Source organism: Anguilla anguilla, chromosome 11 (assembly GCF_013347855.1).
Source record: "Anguilla anguilla isolate fAngAng1 chromosome 11, fAngAng1.pri, whole genome shotgun sequence".
Classification (NCBI taxonomy): domain Eukaryota; kingdom Metazoa; phylum Chordata; class Actinopteri; order Anguilliformes; family Anguillidae; genus Anguilla; species Anguilla anguilla.
Genome location: NC_049211.1, coordinates 34106696 through 34127706, shown reverse-complemented (window position 1 = coordinate 34127706; position 21011 = coordinate 34106696). Strand labels below are relative to the sequence as shown.

At 44.6% G+C, this 21011-nt stretch overlaps 1 protein-coding gene across 2 annotated transcripts in view; it reads right to left on the bottom strand.

The window, feature by feature from the left end:
* LOC118207908 (carbohydrate sulfotransferase 11-like) overlaps positions 1–17847 on the bottom strand; it is a 28252-nt gene extending 10405 nt beyond the window's left edge. Inside the window, exon 1 of one of the 2 annotated variants that reach the window (XM_035382101.1) lies at positions 17038–17847. In XM_035382101.1, the coding sequence (XP_035237992.1) occupies positions 17038–17131 (94 nt within the window). In that variant the 5' untranslated portion in view covers positions 17132–17847. The remainder of the gene's footprint in view (positions 1–17037) is intronic. The other variant, XM_035382100.1, reaches the window with a different exon arrangement.
* Between the last annotated feature and the right edge of the window lie 3164 nt (positions 17848–21011).

Genomic DNA, 21011 nt, shown 5'->3' with positions numbered 1-21011 from the left:
GATTTCTGGGTCAGTTGAGGGCCGAGGAGACGAGGATGGATACAACAAGTGATTGGAATGAGCCCTTCCCAGTCACCTTTGCCTTTAGTCCACTTTGCACAGAGACAAAGTATAAATAGCTTTAAATAGCCAGGGAGATTTTAAACCTAGTTTTAAGGACATTTCTAGACCTTATTTAATGTAATTACCAGGAATTAGGTGAACACCCTCTCATTCACCTTTCCATCACACCTCCTTGTTTTTTTAAAATCCAATTCCGATTACCTCACGACCCCATGAGGGTGTGGCAGCTCTACAGACAGCTGTGACCTCCCCCCAGCCCCCCCAAGCAGGAAAATGGCTCACAGTAATCCTAAAGTTCAAGTTTCAACACAATGGAGGTTTAGCTCACCGCTGCTTGTACTGTTTTTCAACCTTGTCAAAAACCTCTGCCTCCATTTTCCATGATACTTTCGTTTCACCTGTCCTTGAAAAATTTAAAACATGGAATCTCTTTCTAACAAAACTCTTTGCCATGTAGCACACAAAATCATTATTCCTTCTGACCGATTCAATGTCCTTGGGATGTGAATATATGATACTTATTCTTAATTGGTGTGGATAGCTGTTCATGACATAATGTGGTCTTAAGAGGGTAAATCGTTCTTGGGTAGACGTTACACGTCTCTAATTTTTAAAAAAACAAAACAATTGGCAGCTCGTTGTGATTCAGAGGCTGTAATTATGGTTGTGACACACATTAGCATGCGGACAGCACAAGCGCAAAGCACCCTGGGAAATTCCTTGGCCTGCATTCTGAGGGGATCACTGAGACCCTGTGTGAGAAATGGCACACACAGCTACACAAAATATAAAGAAATAAATTATCAATATAAAATGACATACAGTAATGCAACACTTCCCAAAATATATGGTTAAATATAGACATAACTGCCATTATTTTTCTTTGATACTGTATATTTATCATTTGTGAAATATATTTATTATTTCATTGGAGTGTACTCCATTTCCATAAGGTAGACAGCAATCGACCAACCAAAGACATAATAAAGATTTCCGTGCACTGAGATTCTGCAAAACGGTTTGTTTGTTTCGAAAGTGATGCAGAAGTGAGATCACTTCCACGCCTGCAGAGAACCCTGACGGGCCATAAGCGCTCTCGGCTCTGTAATAACCGGCGGAACGCCGACGCAGCAGGAAGCAGAGAGCTTTCATAACCGGCCCGCACACGACATCGACCCGCACGGCCAGGAGTGAGTCACAAACCGCGCAAGAAAACAACACGTCCCAGAAGGCCGTGGAAATCTTTCGGTTCTTTTCATTACGAGCCGAGCGCAGGCCCACAGACCTGGCTGTGCAGGTCGTGAGGGCTTCATCTGCCACTGGAGGGCATCTCTCAGGGTTACTCTCACACACTGACACCTACCAGTTAAAAAAAGTCTAAAAAACAGCCAATAATGTAAAGATCAATGCAAAAATGAGAAAGCAGTTTCTCTGCTAGGAGATGTGGCTGGATAGTGTTAAAAGCCAAAAAAAAAAAATCTATGAATAAAAGCCTGGCGTGAGTCTTAGGGCCCTCAAGACGCTTGTATAGAAAGTTAAGTAAGATAAGGCTGGCATCCTCCACACCTCTGCTCGCCCTGTATGCAAACCACAAGGGCTCTAGTAATGTCTCCACCTGCTGCAAAATTTCTTTTTTTTAATTAACTTTCCAAAGCACTTCTTAAAGAAATAAGAACTACTGGCCTAAAATCATTTAAAACCATGGGCATTTTACTTTTGGCTAGAGGAAACATTGTGCAGTTTAGGTACCTTCTGCAGCTGAAGAGATTGCACAAAAATAAAATGAACGATGTTACAGAGTTGCTCAGGATAAGCCTTAAGTATCTGGCCTTCGTCCTATGCCTTAATTGTGTTGTAAAACCATGATCATCAAACCTCAGATAAAAACCATATTTCTTCAGCCAGCTGTGTGTTTGAATTAAAACCATCAAGACTGATACCCCTATTGCCCATATCATGTGAGCTTGTCGCCATTCTCATTCCATTCCAGGCAGTTTTTAGATTATTACTGCTGAGCTCAGCCTCAATCTTATTCTTGTAACTCAGCTTAGACTTTTTAATTTCAGACCTCGCTTCCTTCTTACTGCAGATTCCCTCTCTGCTTCTACATAGCTGACAGTAAAAGCAGCTTTCCTTTCACATATAAGTCCTTTCGGAGGTTTCGAAATCCACAGTTTGTTTTTCAGAAAAACCATTACTTCTCTGGTAGGGATCGCACAGTCCTTGCAAAAGGAAACACAGCTGTACACAACATCGGTAAGACCATCTAAATCATCCGTAGAGTCTTGGAACACTGCCAAGTCTGTGCGATCACAGCAGCCCTGCAAGACCATGGTACCGTCTACTGTCTACTAAACCTTAACTTGTCGTTTGTGCACCTTCTTCCTCTGCAAAACAGTCTTATGTATGGGCAGAAGGTTATGGTTATGGTCAGATGACCCACGAGTGGTTCCAGCGATAGACTTATACGCCCCTTTAATGGAACCATAGCAGAGGTCCAGAGTTTTGTTGTAATGTGTGAAGCAGGTGACATATCGATAGAACCTGTTCAACGATTCCTTTAAATTACAAAGATTGAAAATCTCTCATTATAACGTTCGGGGCTTCCGGAGAGATGAGTTGCAGTTTCTGAGTCACTTTCACAATGGTGTCAACCCACAAATTTGGCGTCCGCCTTGGGGTGTATGTAAACAACGGTAACAAATAATTTAGGGAATTCTGTGGGGCGGGGAAAGGGCCTCAACAAAACAGCTGTTCAATGTCGGATGGACACAGTCGCTCATGCACGGAGACATTCTTACACCTGCTGCACTTAAATGTACAGACACAGCACCCCCTCCCCCCCCCCCCCCCCCCCCCCCCCGCCCTGAGACTTCCCCCTTACTGTCTCGGTCCAGCCGGAGAGGAGCCCCAAAGCCCTTAATATCCAGAGTCGAGTTCACGTCCAAGTCAGTGAGCCAAGTTTCCATAAATACCATGAGAAAGGCATCCCCGTACTCTCAAAGATGACTTACATTAGCTCGCAACCCATTAGTTTTATTCCTCAGGGACTGCACGCTTGCTAGGATAAGGCTAGGATCTCATAAAACAACATATAAGACTTAAAGAGACAGGACTGCACTCACTTGAACTTTAGAAATAAAAATTTAAACAAACAACCCATGCAGGCGCTGCACCCCAAATGTTGTCCCTGATGCACCCACAGGAGTGTGGAAGCATTTTTTGGAAGGCGTGACGTATAAATGATCAACCTGTGGATCCACCTCTCCCCATCTGGCACACCTGTAATTGATGTCGGTTCAAACTGAGGCTTGATTGAATGCATTTTCCTTGATTATTCCGTCCTCACATCCTTTCTTCACATCCTTACGTCCTCCATTGGGTGGAACTAAGGAAGTGAGGAAAGGACGCAAGGAAATGAGGAAAGGAGCCAACTGGGGCGAGCCCATTATCTGAGCCTGAGGAAGGCTGGAGCTGTTCTACAAACACCTCAGGCTACTGGCCTATTGGTGATGAAGCCCACCACCAACTTTACACAACCAGACAGAGAGAGAGAGAGAGAGAGGGGAGGGATTGATTATGCCAAGTAAACAGGAATTGGGCAGGATGGCTTTCACTGTATATATAAATGAATTATTCTCAGAGTGTGGATCTCATCAATGTGTGAAGCACAAAGCCTGACATTGTTTTTTCCCCAGAGTCTGGAAATCTGCTCAGCCAGGTTTCTGAGGAGCGCAGACACATGGGGGGCTGTGAGCTAAAGGCATCGGGCGCGCTGCGGTGCGTCTGATAAAACAGCCGCTCCTTCACCATCGCACACAGACGCGCTGGTCTTACCGAGCCCCTGCTGACGCCGAGGAATTACAGAGGCATACTTGTTTACGTGCCATCGCAAAAAAAAATATGGTACAGCAAACAATGCACATGTTTGCTTCTAGAACAAAGGGAAGAAAACATTTAAATAATTAGTGTGGAGTTTACGAAATTATATCACGACCACGCAACGTTAAAACAACATCCTGCCAATATCCATTTCAAACCCAACCCATTGCAGGCCACAAGACTCCTTTAGAATGCAGCCCTTTACTATAAACAGGAATCCCTCCACTAAAGTTTACTGTGTGTGAATATAAACCCAGGTCCTGAGTCTCTGCCCGTTTCACTTCACTGGCGGTGTCACAATACTTTTATAAAAAGCCCTCAAAACCCACAGAGAAAGGAAGAGCTGATCTGAGTACTTACTCAATAGCCCCACAAAAAAAAAAAAAGACAAGGAATTCAACTTCCCGTTTTGTGAACAGAATAATGCCGACCGTCGCACAAAAGTTTCAGTCAACCGACTCTTACAAAAACAGAAACAAAGAAAGATAAAATCAGATAACCGAACTGATGACTCAAAAGTTTTTGCCCCGGAAACCAGGCCTCTAGATAGATGTTTGGCGTCTTGATAAAATGCCAAAGAAAATTATATATAATCATACAACACGCTGATGCATGTAGGTGTTAATTTGTAATGTGTACTAAACTGTCCACAAATAGGAAGGAAGAGCTGAGGGACTGCCCCACCCACCGCAGCTGCATCAGGATGTCGGCTTTAAGGGGGGATGTGCGGCTTTAACCGAATCAATAGACTTTGTCACGTTCATTTCTTGGCTAGCAAACGCAGATGGGAGCCCCTCTATTGTGGAACCCTTAGCGTTTGAATCCAGGGGCCTTTGTTCCTTATGTGCGAATCTGCGTCTCCTCACGAGCGCTTTGCGTTTAGGGCTCCCCCCCTCCCTGGGTCCTGCCAGCCCCCCTGGAGGTAAAGCTGCCTGAAAAAAAAAGCCTGTTCGTATCAGCTGGGTATAAAACTAACAGCCTACAGCTGTCTCTGACTTCAGCCCGTTCCTGCAGAGCCCACTTAGCCAAGTTCTAAGTTCTTTCTGGCAAAAACGGTGAGAAGTAACCCTAAAGGGAGAGTCATGTTTTTGTTGCTATCAATCAAGGCAAAGAGGCTCACATCATTATTTTCTGCTTTTGCCATTTCATTTCGCTGGACTGCTATACTTGTGCCATATGGTATAGCAATTACAATTTTTAAAAATTCCATTATTGCATCACAGGATCAGACAGGGGGGTTTTCAACAGGAGGGTTCTACGGACCCCAGGATGTGCTTGGGGGTACTATAGGGGGTCCCTGGCCTTGATATGCAATCACTACACATATATTATAATATGTACAGTCATTGCAATTAAAAAAATATATAATCCTTTTGAACTTAAGAAGGAGATCCCCTGGATGTCTTTGTGCCTGGGTGGGGGGTCTGAAACCCCTGTCTTAAAGGACTTTTCCGTGCTCACTATTATTCAGTGGACACATAGCTGTCTTTGTTTTATTTATGATCCTTCCCACAATACGAGAGCAAGGTTTTCTTCTCTCAACAGAAGGCTTCCACGGTCATTCTCATTATGTGCCGCTATCCTAGGCTAGATTTACTTTACATTCCACCACCTACGGCAATGCATGATGTTACTTACTGGTCTGGGAATTAATCGCATAAACGCTCTTATTTTTCTCCTCCGTTGAACGCCGCTCTGGAATACAGCATGCGCTAACTGAATGTACTGTAATATAATACCCTCAAACTAAAGCAGTTTTACCACCGTTGGAAAAACCAGCGTTCACCAGTGTCGAATAAGAGCGAGTGAATAAGTCATGGCAAGGTTAATCGCTGCCCAGCGAGAACCGTTTGAGCCTGAGATTAAACGAGCGACTTTAAACGGAGATCGATGAAAGAGCAACAGATGTCACCTCGGAGAAAGAAAGCCAACGAAACCGAAGAACCGAGCCAGAAGCGAACAAGGGCTGCATTCTAAGAGGACGCCCGGAGGGAACCGCAAACGCGCAACGAGGTGGCAGTGGAAAGGTGAGCACAACCTATGACTTCCACCTCCGGCCCCACCCCCTCCCCCTCCCCCTCCCCCTCCCCTCTCCCCTCTCCGCCAACCACCGCAGAACAGTGGCCCTAGTTACTGAAGCTTCAGATCGAAGCGCTATTAACATTCCCGAAGTTCCCGGCGTGCCGGTGTCCGCGGTAACGGACGAAGGAATAAGTAAAGCAGTGTGAGGGCTAGGCTAACGTCCCGCGGCGTCCTCCGGCGGCGTCCGCGCGGCTCGGCGCAGTTCCTCTTTCCCGGGGACGGCGACGAACCGCCACCCGTTTTTTTTTTTCCGCGGTGAGGAGCGAGGGGCTCCCGCCACCCGCCGCAGATGACGGCAGGCCGCGTAAAAACTACAGCTGCGTCGCACTTAGACAACATTCAACAAAGCGTCCTCTGTCATTCCCGTCCCCATCGAAACTGACCCACTTCAGATCCTTTCTCTGTGGTGAATTACACATTGTGTGCCTGTGTGTGTGTGTTTCTGTGAGCATATGTGATTGCATGTCTATATCTGCAGGTTTTGTGTATATATGTGTGTGTGTGTGTGTTGTGAGTGTGCTATGTATGTATTTATGTGTGCATGTGTGTGTTTTGTGTGTGTGCGATGTGCGTGTGTGTGTTTATGTTTGCGTGTGTGTGAATGTGTGTGTGTTTGTGTTTGTGTGTGTCAGGGTCTCCCCCATAATAACAGAAGCCTCATTGTGTGCCTCTCATTTCCGGTTCTGTGGCCCCACAGTGACATAAGGAAGCAGGGGGTGGGCCCGGTTGCTCTGGCAACTCTCCCAGCTGCCTGCCAGAACCACCCCCCCCGCCTCCCCAAGGGGGCACCGCTTGCTCGATTCACAGACGATCACCTCGTAGCGTACAGAAGCGTTGTGGCAGTGTAACTCCAGCTGTGTGAGAGTGACCACACAGCCAGAGCTAAACAGCTCTGCATGCATAGCCTCAGCTGCCTGTCCTGGCCCAAGGAGGTTATTACAACCTGTGGGGGGGGGGGAGAAAGGTGAGCTCCCCACCTTCCAGGAAACTCTGGGGAGAAACCACCACCATGGCTGGACTGCAGCATGTAAACACTCGGCTAATGGACCTTGAACTGAACTGCGCAGAAAGGGAAATGTTCACTTGGAAGGCAAGAGAAGAACATGTGGTCTCTTTCAAAAACCTGTATTGGGTAAATAAAGACCTGTAATGGGTAAATAAAGGCCTGTCGCGGGTGGCACAACTACATTTTTTCTTCATTCTCATTTTTGGTGTTAAACACACATAAAGTTATCTTCCTTCTCTTTACTAAGGAATTCTAAGAAAATATCAATTGTTCTCCTGCTACACTTTTAATCTCTGAGTAAGTTCACAGTGATCACCAAGGCTGATGTAGATCAATATTATGAAGTTTTTTTTGCAATTTGCAACAACTTATGTGATCCACACACACATTCTCTCACTCACACACACACACACACACACTATCACTATCACAAACTCAAAACACAGGAGTACAGTGGGGTGACTGCTACAGAATCAGAGACAGTTTTCTTCCCACCCCCCTGAATCCAACTACCATGCAACCAGCAGTGTGATGCATAGCAACGAGAACTAATGGCGGACAACTACACACTCACGAAACAGCAATGCGAATTCTGTCCGGTAGGACAAAGAAAGATGGGATTTGAAGGGAAAGGGACACGTGAGTGTTTATAAACACTTACATGTGAGATCTAAAGACAACCTTGATCTCATCAGGTGGAAACATGACCCAAGGATGCCAACAAATCTCACCAACTCAGACCTTGAAATATAATTTTTGTGTGAATGGTAAGAACTACAATTGCAATTATTTCAGTTTTTTTCCCTTTTAGGTATCTTTGCATATCTGGAAAGGGTACCACCACCTGATGTGGCACCCACGCACCAGGAGCAATGCAGCTGCAGTGTCTGCATTCACCTGCAAGCCAGGAACTATTCCACACTCTGCACCCCATGCAGTACTGCAGGAAAGAGTCACCGCCATTCGGAGAGGAGGCGCATTTTGCACTGAAGATAGTCGGTAGCCCTTTTGGCGCCTGCCACGTTGCTGGGACGCCAAACCTGACGGGAACCCAAGGAACCCTGCCAACCGTAAACTCGCCGGACTCCTGCCGGCACAAAGCCAAGCGTCCCGCCGCTGCCTCGCAGTCACAATCCACTAATAACGCAGCTGAGGCCGGGTCTTGTATCCATAACAATGAGATCCTGGCTGTGTTCACGGTGAGCCCCTTTAAATACTGAGACACCTGGGAGGCCTACAGTCTTTGCCAACTATAAATCCCACAATGCCCTGCTGCTTCCTGGGAAACTCCAGAATGGTGTAATTAAGCTAGTATACTCTCGATGGCACAAAGCACTCTATAGCTATTAGTGTCATTAATCCATGCGTTAAGAATGTGTACACAGACCAGTTACAAATCCTTGGCAGGTGATGAGGAAGTCACATGGTCTTGGAGAAACATCCTCCAGTCAGCTGGTAGACAGGATTATCCATGAGTAGCAGTGTAGACCCAGGGCTGCATTCAGTCAATATTTGTTTGTAACTTATGATACGCTAAATTGTTCCCAATTTGCCACAGTTTGAGCTGGTCAAACTGTTTATGAAGGAGAAAAACAATTGATGCTTGCATTTCTTGTTAAATTAAGGGCAAAGGTAAGGAAAATGGCACTGTTTTGGGTTTATTAGCAAACATAATTTTCTGCACCTTCAGGGGCTCACTGGACTTCACTGGCTGCACAAACGTCATGATCAAAACGTCAGCCAACACAAACGGACACACGACACAGCAGTTGGAAAAAATGAATATTTCTGCCTGACTGCCAATCCTGCATCCTGAAGACTGCAAGAGCACAGTAGGTCTTACTCCTATATAGATGGGGAGTCTACTGCAGGGCTTTTTTTAAGGCAAAGCTAAGCCCCAGATCTAGGTCACCAAATGAAGTTAATCGTTGAATCAGTGAATCAACAGTCTTCCACAATATGAGATTTTGGGAACTTTCACAGTGGGATAACAAAACCGGAAGCACACAATATGACCAAAATTATCTGGACAGCCCTTGGTCTGGGGCTGTTTTTCATGGCTTGGGCTAGGCCCCTTAGTTCCAGTGAAGGCAAATCTTAATGCAACAACATTCTAGGCAATTCTGTGCTTCCAACTTTGTGGCAACAGATTGGGGAAGGCCCTTTCCCCAGGCATACAGCAAGGTCCATATAGAAATTGTTTTGCTGAGATTGGTGTGGAAGAACTAAACTGGCCAGCACAGAGCCCTGACCTCATTCAACACCTTTGGGATCAATTGGAAAGCCAACTGCGAACCAGGCCTAATTTCCCAATAAGTCCCCGACCTCACTAATGTGCTTCTGGCTGAATGGAAGAAAATCCCTGCAGCAATTCTCCAACATCTAGTATAAAGCCTTCCCAGAAGAGTGGAGATTGAACCAAGGTTTAACAACTCCATATTAATGCCCATAATTTTGGATGAGATGTTGGATGTCAGGTGTCCACATATTTCTGGCCATGTACATGTTTATCGGGAATAGGAAGTAGAATAGTAACAGGAGATCCTTGAGGTATTTTGAGTCCGCCTTAGTCAGACACTCACAAGGCTGCAGGTACAAACAGATTTTTCTTATCATCAGACGTTCTTAAAACCACCGTGTCTCCTAAATCACCTCCAAAGCTCATTCTCTTTGGACACAAGATAAGCCCGTGAGATTAGGATGTTTTATTCACTGCCTTTAAAAGGAGAGGAAAGTCTGGATCCACGGCCTGCTGCGATGTCACGACCGGGTCGCGGCCGGGTAAGGAGAAGCCGTGGTCCCGGCAGGAGGAGCGCGGAACGTCTACCCCCTTTCATCGAAGCCCAGAGCGGCGGACGTCAGCGCGCCACGTGGGCCGCCGTCCGCGCTCCGGTAAACACCGCGGCTCGCTCGCCGACAGCGCCCGCGTGGGCGGCAGTAGGCAGCGGCGTGACGTGGCGGCCAGGAATAATTACAAGGCCGGAGGCCTGCTATTGGCGAAGGGGAGGTGACGTCACTGGAAGCTTGCCTGACGCTGACCTTGGGCGGAAGTCTCTTTCAGAGGGAAGCAAAGTCTTTGGCCCGAAAAAGGCTCCCGCAGGCTCACAGTGGGGTTGGCAGCCTACGCTGAGACTTTGATGCCTGAAAAGCAGCCAGTCAGTGTTGCTTCCCATTCTGTAGCACCTCCTCATGTTTAAAAGCCAGGCTAGGCTAGAGCTGCGGTGCCTAGCCTAGCCTGCATTTACTCGGGTGCAGCGAAGTCGCCGCTGCTTCTCCAGGCAGCCATGCGTGTGCAGTACTGCGGATGTTCACGCACACACTGGTACGGCCCTGTGTATGAGGATATGAGGGCCTGCGGTGGTGCAGTTCGGGCCTGTAGTCCTAAATTTTCTGTACAGTGCCGATTTATCAGAGTGAGAATTTGCACTTCCAGCCAACTGAGCAGATTTAAGACAGATTCCTGTTTACTTTTGTACTGTGTGTGTGTGTGTGTGTGTGTGTGTGTCTCAGTGTTTTGCTGAGGGTGTATCAGTTGATGAAAATGAGGTTCTCAAAATCTTTGCAATTACACCAATTGTATATGCAGATATAAACCAATGCATATTGGGTCAGAAAGAGGTTTTTGTTCTATTCATTAAAAGTTCTTGGGCACCTCTGAGGAAAAAACTATTTTCATGAATTTTCCTGGGAAATATCGGGTGCTGCCTAACCTCTTTTGACTGGTATGCCAAAATTTGTGCACCTCTGCATTTATCGTTTTATTTTTTTCAAACTGTTAAATTGAGAAATTATATAGTAATTGTGCATTAAAATCAGCAGAAATATGTAATGTTTACGGATGACGTGTTACTTTCTTTTCAATCAAAGATTCAGCAAAACATGCAATTTTACCAGGGGAGCCCAAAGCTTTGCATACCAGTGCACATGCATGTCTTTGCAGTGCATATTTAAAAGTTTGAGAAAGAGTATGTATGTGCATGCACATCAGTGTGCATGAGTGTAACAGAGGGTACATGTAGGTATGTATGCTATGTTTTTATATGAGTAAAATTTGTGTGTATGTATGTATGTATGTGTGTGTGTGTGTGTGTGTGTGTGTGTGTGTGTGTGTGCGGCCAGAGGGCCAGGTGGAGAAGGTGTATTTCTCTATAATGGTGTGAGACTTGGCATAGCACCCTAACCCCTACCTGTCACAGACAGACTACACCGTGCCAGCCTAGCCCAGCCATGCCAAGTGCTGGCAAGGATAGGGGTCGCTAAAAGAGAAGAGAGGAACAGAGAGGTGGCTGAAGAGGTAGAAAGAGAGAGAGAACACAGAGCCATAGGTATTTGAGAGTGGCTGACTAAGGACTTTTCCTTTTTCAGAATGCCAGTTCACGTCACCTTGCGAAATGCTCCCACTGGAAAAGCATGGTTTTGATTTGTGGCAATGCTGTCCAATACCTGCTCAGCCACTTATTCAATCCGGTGCAACAGTCCCAACAGTGCAGACTTTTATTCCAAAGATAAACCAATCTCGTTCCTCATTTTGAGATAAAGCCACAAGTGGAGATTCGGAACAAAGGCAAGACAAAGACATTGTTCCATTTATGAAGTGTAACAGAAAAAGAAAAAAAAATACTAAATCAATTCTTGGTTATTAGATTCTCGTGGTGTCTGTGATAGAAACATCCAAATTTTAAATAAATTAAAATAAAGTTCAAATGTACAGAATCCGGTGGCAAGCAAGCCACTTCTCAATTTGTCCCACAGGACTCTAGAAGTTTCTCAGGTTTCACAACTAGGCTCACACTTTTTACAAGTCCCAGATTTTGAAACATGCGCATTGCCTGTTATCACAAGGAACAGAAAACAAACAGCTGTGCTCCCGCGACAACTTCAAGGTCAAGTATGCATCCCTGATTGATGGGAGGAATGCGTTTGGTCAGCATCACCAAACTGATGGACCGTTGAGCGGTCCATCAGTCTGTGCTGGGGATGGAGGTGGGGTGACTCGGACTGACCGCAAAGGTGCAAACAGGCACCGGTCAAGGTGGAATGCGAGCACACTTCACACGCAGACATGTTGCCCATTCCACCGCATGTACAGAACCTCAACAGAGACTCCTCCTCCTGCTCCTCAACCCCGTAGTCCATGTGATGTGTGCTTTCCTGTTCTTGCCATGAACAGGCAGTCAAAGCCTTGCTGGATACACAGTTCGCATGACCTGGTATGTGCATGTCTGTGTGTGTGTGTATGTTTACATGGTAAAATGTTCCATGTAAAATCACCCTTAAATCAACTTTTGCAAGTACACTGTTTTTACCAATGATAATAAGGCCAATAAAACAAGGAAATGTTCTAGATATCTGTCACGTTACTGCACATAGGAATTTACCATGACAGTTTTTAACATCCACCATTTTATTGAACATTCGCCTGAGAACACTCGAGCTCACGTGCCCACTCCCCTAGCCGTAACGATACCTCCCCCCGTTACATGCTTAAGTCACCCCATTTGTACATTTCACAGGAACGAATATTATGCCATTATGCCTTCAACATCCATCTCGTATCCTGGAAAAAATCTGCCTGAGTGACAACTTTTACATCGCCAGCGTGCGGAAAGTTAAATATTTGTACAACCAAAAAAATACAGCGGCGAGCAGGCAGAGCAACACGACGCTGCAATCAGCCGTGTCCACGCTCGCCGAACGCAGATTTTCCAGTGAAGTAAGGAAAGCATCCAGAGGTGGTATGAACCGAGTTTCAGGTCAATCGGGCTTACACGTAATCACAAAAAGATGTTTAAGTATTATTTATTTTTTAATTGAGTAATGGCCTACAATGCTGAATTTAAATTCTTCAGGGCAGCGGTGTTTTTTCAGCTGTCAACACCATTGAAGTTTTTCGTAGTTCAGAACAATGTGTCCATCAATTCAGAACATGCTTTAACACCATAAACCAAGAATTAATGCTGTTAGCGCTGTATGACAATTTTCCTATACTGCAATGTGATTGGATGTCATTTCACCATCGTCCAACTTTTCCTTCGCTCTGTAGTTAGCCAGTGAATGAAGAGTTTATCTTCCAAACATAATGTCTATCAGACCTTACAGTTCATGAGAACAAGACCTTGCAAAATTATTTTTTCAGAAACAATGGAACAATGGCCGAACATGCTAAAAATTCAACTTTTTATAACACCCATTTTTTTCACGCAATCGACACCATTCAAGTTTTGTCTCGTTCATAAAAACTTGGCCTTTGATTTATAATATGCTTCAAGGCCAAAGACCACATCTGGAATTAATTACAGTGACTTTAATGGACATGCCCAAATGGGTCAAGCATTGATCCCTCTTGGACTCATATGAACTGTCGAAGTAATATTAACACTGAGGATCTGTAGAAAGAACGCCGCCTGGAGTTATCTACCTTACCTACCCAACCAATGTTGTGTAACAGCAAGGAGTGCAGCGTGTGTTTTCCAATGCTCAATTTAGGCTGAAAGGGCCAGCTGGAAACAGGAAGTACGTTGTTGTAAAAAATCTAACAATGAGGGAAAAAAATTCAGTGTCAGGTAAATGGCTGTAAGGAGACCGAACTCATATGGTTTTCATTTCCAGGATCTAAACTGAGGCGAACTGCTTGACGCTGGGCACTCTCATGTTTTTGTGTTGGCTTAGCCCTGGAGCGGGGGGTCAGGAATACGAGAAGCCTGCACGGTCCCTCCACAGTCAGAAGGCTGATCTCAGAGCAGAGGCCGCAGCGGCAGAGCTCTCTCCCGTGAACGGCTCGCAGGCGCAGGACACGGTTCCACGTTCAAACGTTTCCCGTTTTGTGACCGCTTCACCGCTCGCAGGCCACTGTAATGCTGATATGAGAAACGCTGCCGGGCCGCTGGCTCAGCCGACGGCGGCCCGCTCGCAGGCCACTGTAATGCTGATATGAGAAACACTGCCGGGCCGCTGGCTCAGCCGACGGCGGGCCGCTCGCAGGCCACTGTAATGCTGATATGAGAAACGCTGCCGGGCCGCTGGCTCAGCCGACGGCGGGCCGCTCGCAGGTCACTGTAATGCTGATATGAGAAACACTGCCGGGCAAGAAAAAATACAGGTCACTGTATTTTTTCTTGCTGGGTTCGTTCCATTCACAGCCACAAGGCAGAGGGCATCCCAAATGGTCCCACAAATTGTGTCTAAACAAAACGACAAGCGCTCAACCTAACTGACTCAACAAAACAGCATACACTCAACCAGACTGCGGCTAAACACAACTAAAATAACCAACCAAACTGTGACTAAACAAAAGTGCAAACACCCAACCAAACTGTGGCTATAAAAAACTAAAAACAAGTATGTGTGCATTTGCACATGATCATGTGTATCTGTGCATGTGTGGGTGTATGTGTGTTGGGGGGGGTGGGGTGGTATGTGGGGGGGTTGCTACATTACTTCTCTTTCCCTCTCTTTCTCCCCCGCTCCCCAACCTCCATCCATTCCCTCCTCTTCCACCTCCTTCGGCCCCATGGAGAAAACCGACAGATCTACCCAGAGGTATGTGCCGGGCTCTAGAGGGGGGCTTTCAAAACATTCCACAAAGTTTTCTCTCTCTTTTACTGTTCTATTAACCCAGTTCTCCGTTCCCCGCACGCAGTGCTGTCACAGAGCTCCGTATGTTCTACCCTCAGCTTCGATTCTCTCACCTCCCCAGTTTGTCTTCAAAGTTGCTCGGTTGGGCAGGGAAATCGTGCCCCTGGCGACACTGAGTGCAACTCACCCCTGTGCATCAGTGTAGCCATAGATGCTATAGACCCACCAGATAAAACAGTGCTGTACCATAAACGCTATGCATGCTTCTGAGCACCGAAGCTGGGATATTCCCGTTTGATGGATCTCATGAATATGCATCCTAAGGAGGCGGAGCTTACCAAGGACAGTGCAGCGCAAACGGGTGCAGTGTCCTTGGGTACGCCTCTTCCTGAATATTCATAAACTATAATACAATACCCTAAACTCATGTTACCAACCAGAAAACCTCCTGTAGATAGGAAGTGGAGCACAGAAGCAACGCAGGAGCTGAGCGTCTGTAAAAAAAATCTGACTTTGATATCTGTGGCTTTTTCAAGAACCCAAAGTTCTAGAACAGCAGTTGCGAATCAAGTCCAAACAGATTCTGCACCGTACAATCTCCCGTAGTCATTCACCAGGACCCACTGATTTTAAGAGACGTATTATATTTTCTCTCAGAGTCTTAAATGAAAGCTCATCACCTTTGCTCTTAATCACTACACCACTTTTTTTACATGGCCGAATCAGAAAGAGTAAAAGGTAAAAAAAAAAAACACCATAGCCAGGAGGGCCAGCTAGAGAAACTGACCTGACCCAAAAATCCGGCCGGGGGTGGGGGGTGGGGGGTGGGGGGTGGGGTGTTTGGATTTAGGCAGCAGGCTCCCCTGATGCGATCTCGACTGGCCCTGAATGCAGCTTTTGTGCGCGCAGGGGGGACTGGACTTTTTGGCCGGAGGTTTCCCAGCAACCGTGCCAGAAATTGTGCTGTACACTCACCCACTTATACTGCTGATGTACACGTGACTATAAGCATGTATCTTTTTAAAATTCGGCAAGGCCGTCATGGTTACACATAACAAACTGCATATTTAAGATGGCGCAAAGTTTTGTTTGGCGCATTCGCTGGGCGTCGGCTGAGGCCCCAACGCATGGGAGCACTGCTTCAGCTCTGTACTCTACAATTTTAGATTTATAATCAAACAGTTTGCATTCGGTCAAAGTGCAGATTCTCAGCTTCTATTACAGGGCATTTTTACAGATTTCAGTTTCACCACACCACCATTTCAGGGCGCCATAATGTTTCGGACAAATGGCTTCACAAGTTTTTCTGATTAGTCAGGTGTGTTACATTACTTCCATAGTGCAGGTATAAGAGAGGTTTCAGTGTCTAATCTTGATTCTAGGGTTTTGATTGGCTTTGGAGTCTGTTATTCGCGTTTGTCAACATGAGGACCAGAGTTGTGCCAATGGAAGGGATGGAAGCCATTATGAGCCAAAGAAATGAGAAAAAAAAAACATTCAGAGACAAAGGCCAAGCCGTAGGCTTACCAGAATCAACTGTTTGGAACATCATTAAAAAGAAAGAGAGCACTGGTGAGCTCAGTAATCACAAGGCCAAGGAAGAATTGCAGTTGATGACAGAAGAATTCTTACCATAATGAAGAAAGCCTCCCAAACACTTGTCCGACAGATCAGAAACACTTTTCAGGAGGCAGGCGTGGATGTGTCAGTTACTACTGTCCGCAGAAGACTTCACTTACAGAACTACAGATTCATTCTGCGGTTGCATCATCACTGAAGGCAAGTAAGCCAGTACCTTTTGCAGCCATACATGTGCAAAATATGGCTGCCACAGGCACTGGCTCACTTGTCTTCAGTGATGATGTAACTGCAGAATGAATTCTGACGTGAACGAAAGCATCTTATCTGCTCAAGTTCAAGAAAATGCCTCAAAATTCATCCTACAGCAACACAATGACCCCACACTGCTAAAGCAACAATAGGTACTTCAAACAGTCATTGCATGTAAAGGATGTGTCATAAAGTACTAAACATAACTACTTTCATTAATACAACATTGATATGTCCCAAACATTATAGTGCCCTGAAATTATGGTATAAAGTATAAAAAGTACTTTAATTTCTACATGATGAAACCACAGTGAATAAAGATATCAATAAATAAAAGCTGAGAATGTGCACTTTAACCACGTGTGAATTGTTTCATCACAAATCCCATTGTTTCCTAAATTTGCACCAAATGTCCTATTAACTCTCATGAAGCCGATTCTGTAGCATGATGTATGCTACAATGAATGAGTGAATCGTTATGCACGCGGCGAAAATAATTTTAACCAGTATAAGCCCGCTGCAACTATAGCCTACTACCAGCACAATTACTACAGTGAATAGAGCCTGTACACATCTCTCAGCCCGCAGGGGTACGTCACCTGGCTTCAAGTTGCTCTGGAAGTAGAAAATCAGGAGGAAGAATGATCCGACGCAGGTCGCCAGAACCACCCGACCCACTCTGGGCTTCCTCATCCCGAGGGCTGAGGCTGCCAAGCCCCGAATCGCGATTGCACTCCAAGGCTACAGCTCCGGCGACGTCTCCGAGTGAATGTTACTCCAGAGCGTGTCTGGGAAAAAACGCCTCAGATTGTACATGCCGAGTTGTTACTTGAACAAATTATCTCGCACAGAATATCACTATTGGATATAAGTCCCCAAAAAACTAAAACGCTCGCTGGTGTGGATTGTTTCTTGTTGCAGCTGACACTTTGTTACAAATCCGAGTTGGGAAACTTTTCGTTCTTCAAAAGCCCACCAAAGTTTAGAAATTTGGACGAACCTCCGTACAGAGTCATTGTCGCTGTCTGTTTGTTTTTAAAATATATATATATAACTGAAACAAAACGTGTGCTAAACATGGATGGCAGTGGTTCAGAGTAGGCTAAACATTCAGAGTAAACAATGACGTCGGCACCCCCTCTTGTTCCCTGCCTATCAATCAGTCAGCGCACCGCTGCCCTTCAGGTCTGGTTGTGAAGCGCGAGTGCTAGCTGGTACTGAATCTTCTTGAGCGATACGAAAAAGAGAGACGAAGAAAAGTGAGTTACGCTCAAAAGTAGACAAGCATTCTCATTCAAAATTCTAATTTTTAGGTTTTTGGGCAAATATCACGACACAGTCTTGTGCAATTTAGCGCTATCTTCTAGCTTCAAATTTATGAACGAAGTTACACTGATTAGCTAAAATCTCTCTCTCGCTCCCTCCCTCTCTGTCTCGGACACGCACACACCCATGTCGATTCTGAACCAAAAATGTTCTTAATAAACAAAGAATCACTGTAACGTTGATGTTATATTCAAATTATTGTATGTATGTATGTATGTATAACTTAAATTTTGTATGCAGTTAGGGGGGAACTGTTAATTATGGGAAACTGTTCATTATGAAAGATACGGGCTCCCCCATACCTCTGCTATCGTGATTTTATAGTTGAATCGTAAAACGATGCTGTAAATATAGTCAAACCCAAGGAAAGGGGATTGATTGGACCCAGCACACGCCGTTACAGGTTACATGTTAGTATCTGCTAGGTGTTTTGTCATTTATTAATGATACGTTATTCCAGTTCCCCTCAGAACAAAATAATATAACATTATTTTACCTAATACATTGTATTTGATAAGCAAACAAGTTAAATTGAATTTTTTCAAATATGTGCATTTTTTAAAACTGCACTGTTGAATTCTTTCGGGAGTAACGCTGTTCTTTAGTTTTCAAGATTTAAGTACTGCATAGTTATTTAATTAAAACAATGAATAAATAATATTCTCTAGTCTACAGCCCCCTCTAGTGGTTTTAATATAGCCTACCTTCTTTTGAGACGATGCTTTCAGGGCAATCCGTTTCGTCTACAAAGCGAGTATTTGTCGTTGATTTACGTGGCACACGACTTTTTTTCAGGAATAGTTCCAAACCCAAAACACGGGGAACTTTACTCATTTACAGCTGGGCATGTACTGAACATATTCAGTATCTTGCTCATAATTAGTCATGCGATGATGTGCCCATTTGCGACCGTGCAACTTTCTGTCCACAGAGCCACTTCCCTTTATTAGGCCTACTGGCTTTGGCATGAATGTTGAATTTAAGTCGAAGCCGTTATAGTGAATGTAACTTTTATTAAATTGTCTATTTGTAGTTTTGCTATTCAGCCCGTCAACATTTTCTACTTTAATTTAATTTAATTTTGTAATTTTCCGTGTGTAATTAATTAATTAATAATTAAATAATATTTTAAAAATTATGGCGGCGCATTGCTGCCACAATAAGAAAATATAGTTTTCCTCCCAGTATCAGAAATTTTTTCCGTTATTCAAATAAACTTTATTAGGTCCGTATAACGATGAAAGTACATTGTTTTTCGTTATATGCATACTGAAAAAGATGAATATGTCGTTTTAACAAGAAAACATTTCTATATTGGAACAGTGCGTTGCTACCAAAATGAAAATATATTTTCCGATTAGTATTTTCCTATCTCTTTACAACATGCCATTGACACTTTTCTCACTTTACTCGTTTTTTCTCATTTTGCGTGAGGTTATGATAAGAAAACAGCCTATCGAAGAAGATACACAGATTTCGGCCAGTAAAGGCAAAGAACGCGAATAAACGCTTGTATGCATGATTTAATAGATTTACTTTAGTACTGGGTTGAGACACGGCAAGATTAACCTATGGACATCACAACCACTACATAAAATTAATCTGTTTGATGGCCACAGCATCTTTAAGAATGGCCAAGGATAATGCAAATTCACCTTAACCGACTGGAAAGTGGTTTATTGGAATATTTATTTATTTATTTATTTAAAGTCAGTGTTCTAGAACTCCACTGCTTTCAATTACCAGTAGTCATTGTCACATCATCATTAGTTCAATACTTTCTAATCACATATTTGTGATCTCACACCTGAGAGAGAGAGAGAGAGAGAGAGAGAGAGAGAGAGAGAGTGTTTGTGTGGGCAGTAATCACTAGGGTCCAGAGAGATAATCGGGTTGTTAATTCGCATGCATTTCAGTCCGCCACCAAGGTCGACGGACAGGAGCCCAGCAATTATTCATTTAATTGTGGCAATAATCTCAGCCGAACATTCAATTACCACTTAATGACATGGATGAGAAGAATGACAGCGCAAACGCTTGCGTCTCTCGTCACCTGTCGGACTCGAACCGGGGGCTTTTCAGACTCAGTCCTGAGGGACCCCTCTGCATGCTGCCTTCTGTTTCCATCACAACGGCACCCCTTGAACGATAACAAGCTGTCAATTGCTCTTAATTGGACACTTTTTAAATGTTTATTAAGTGGTTGATTTACCCTCTTAACTCACATTATGTCAGAAATAGCTGCCCATGCCATGATGAATAAACGTCCCTCATCCACATCCCAGGAATTTTAATCAGTCAGATAAACCAATGATTTCATTATCTGCAATGCACTGTGAGGTAAATGGTGCCTTTAGAAAGCAGCTACACTCTAATTGATTAAATTATAGACTGAGGAGTGGAGAAGGCGGGGGTCTTAAATGTTGAGCCCAGCTTTGAGAAACTAAATCAAGGAACCAAATCTACAGTCCACTAACGCTGTAAGCAGGGCTGTTGGGGGGCTCATCCTGTTGGGCAGTGTTCTAATGCATGATGACATCACAATCTGTTTCTGAATCTGGACTGTGGTAGGGCTGAATGTGTCTGGCTGCCCCGCAGGGCAACACATAAACCAAGGCCATCAAAATCTGTTCTTGGAGCTCTACTGTCCTGTAGGGTTTCACTCCAACCCTAACACAGCACAGCTCATTCAACAGCTGGAGATCTTAATGAGGTGCTAATGAATAGAATAAGATGTAGGCCTACCAAATCAAGGTTGAAATGAAAATCTATAAGGACAATAGATATGAAAGAACAGGGTTAGGGAGCTCTGACATAAATGATGCTAGCAGTATTGAGAGACGGGAGGGCTTCTGTCAGATGGGACGGCAGTGGCTGAGTCCGAATAAGCACACTTGCTTACTACTGAGTATACTTGTTGAGTACACTAGTATTGTTGACTAGGTGAAATTTTCTCAAAATATAGTGTACTTAACATCCCTGGATGATATACTTATTTCCAGGGTTTCGCAGAGTATATTCGGGATCATTCTTTTCAGGAAGTAAACTAACATTTTGGTCTCCTATATAGGACACACAGCTTCACAACAAAAATTTGGCGCAGCTTTGCTGAGGCTTTCCTTCAGCACCAACAACGGCCTGAGCAAGGGACGTCTTATGCCACTCCAACAATAGTTGGAATATAGTATGGTGGATATTTTTTTGCATACTACATGCGTGTACTAAACAGTATGCAGTAATCAGTACA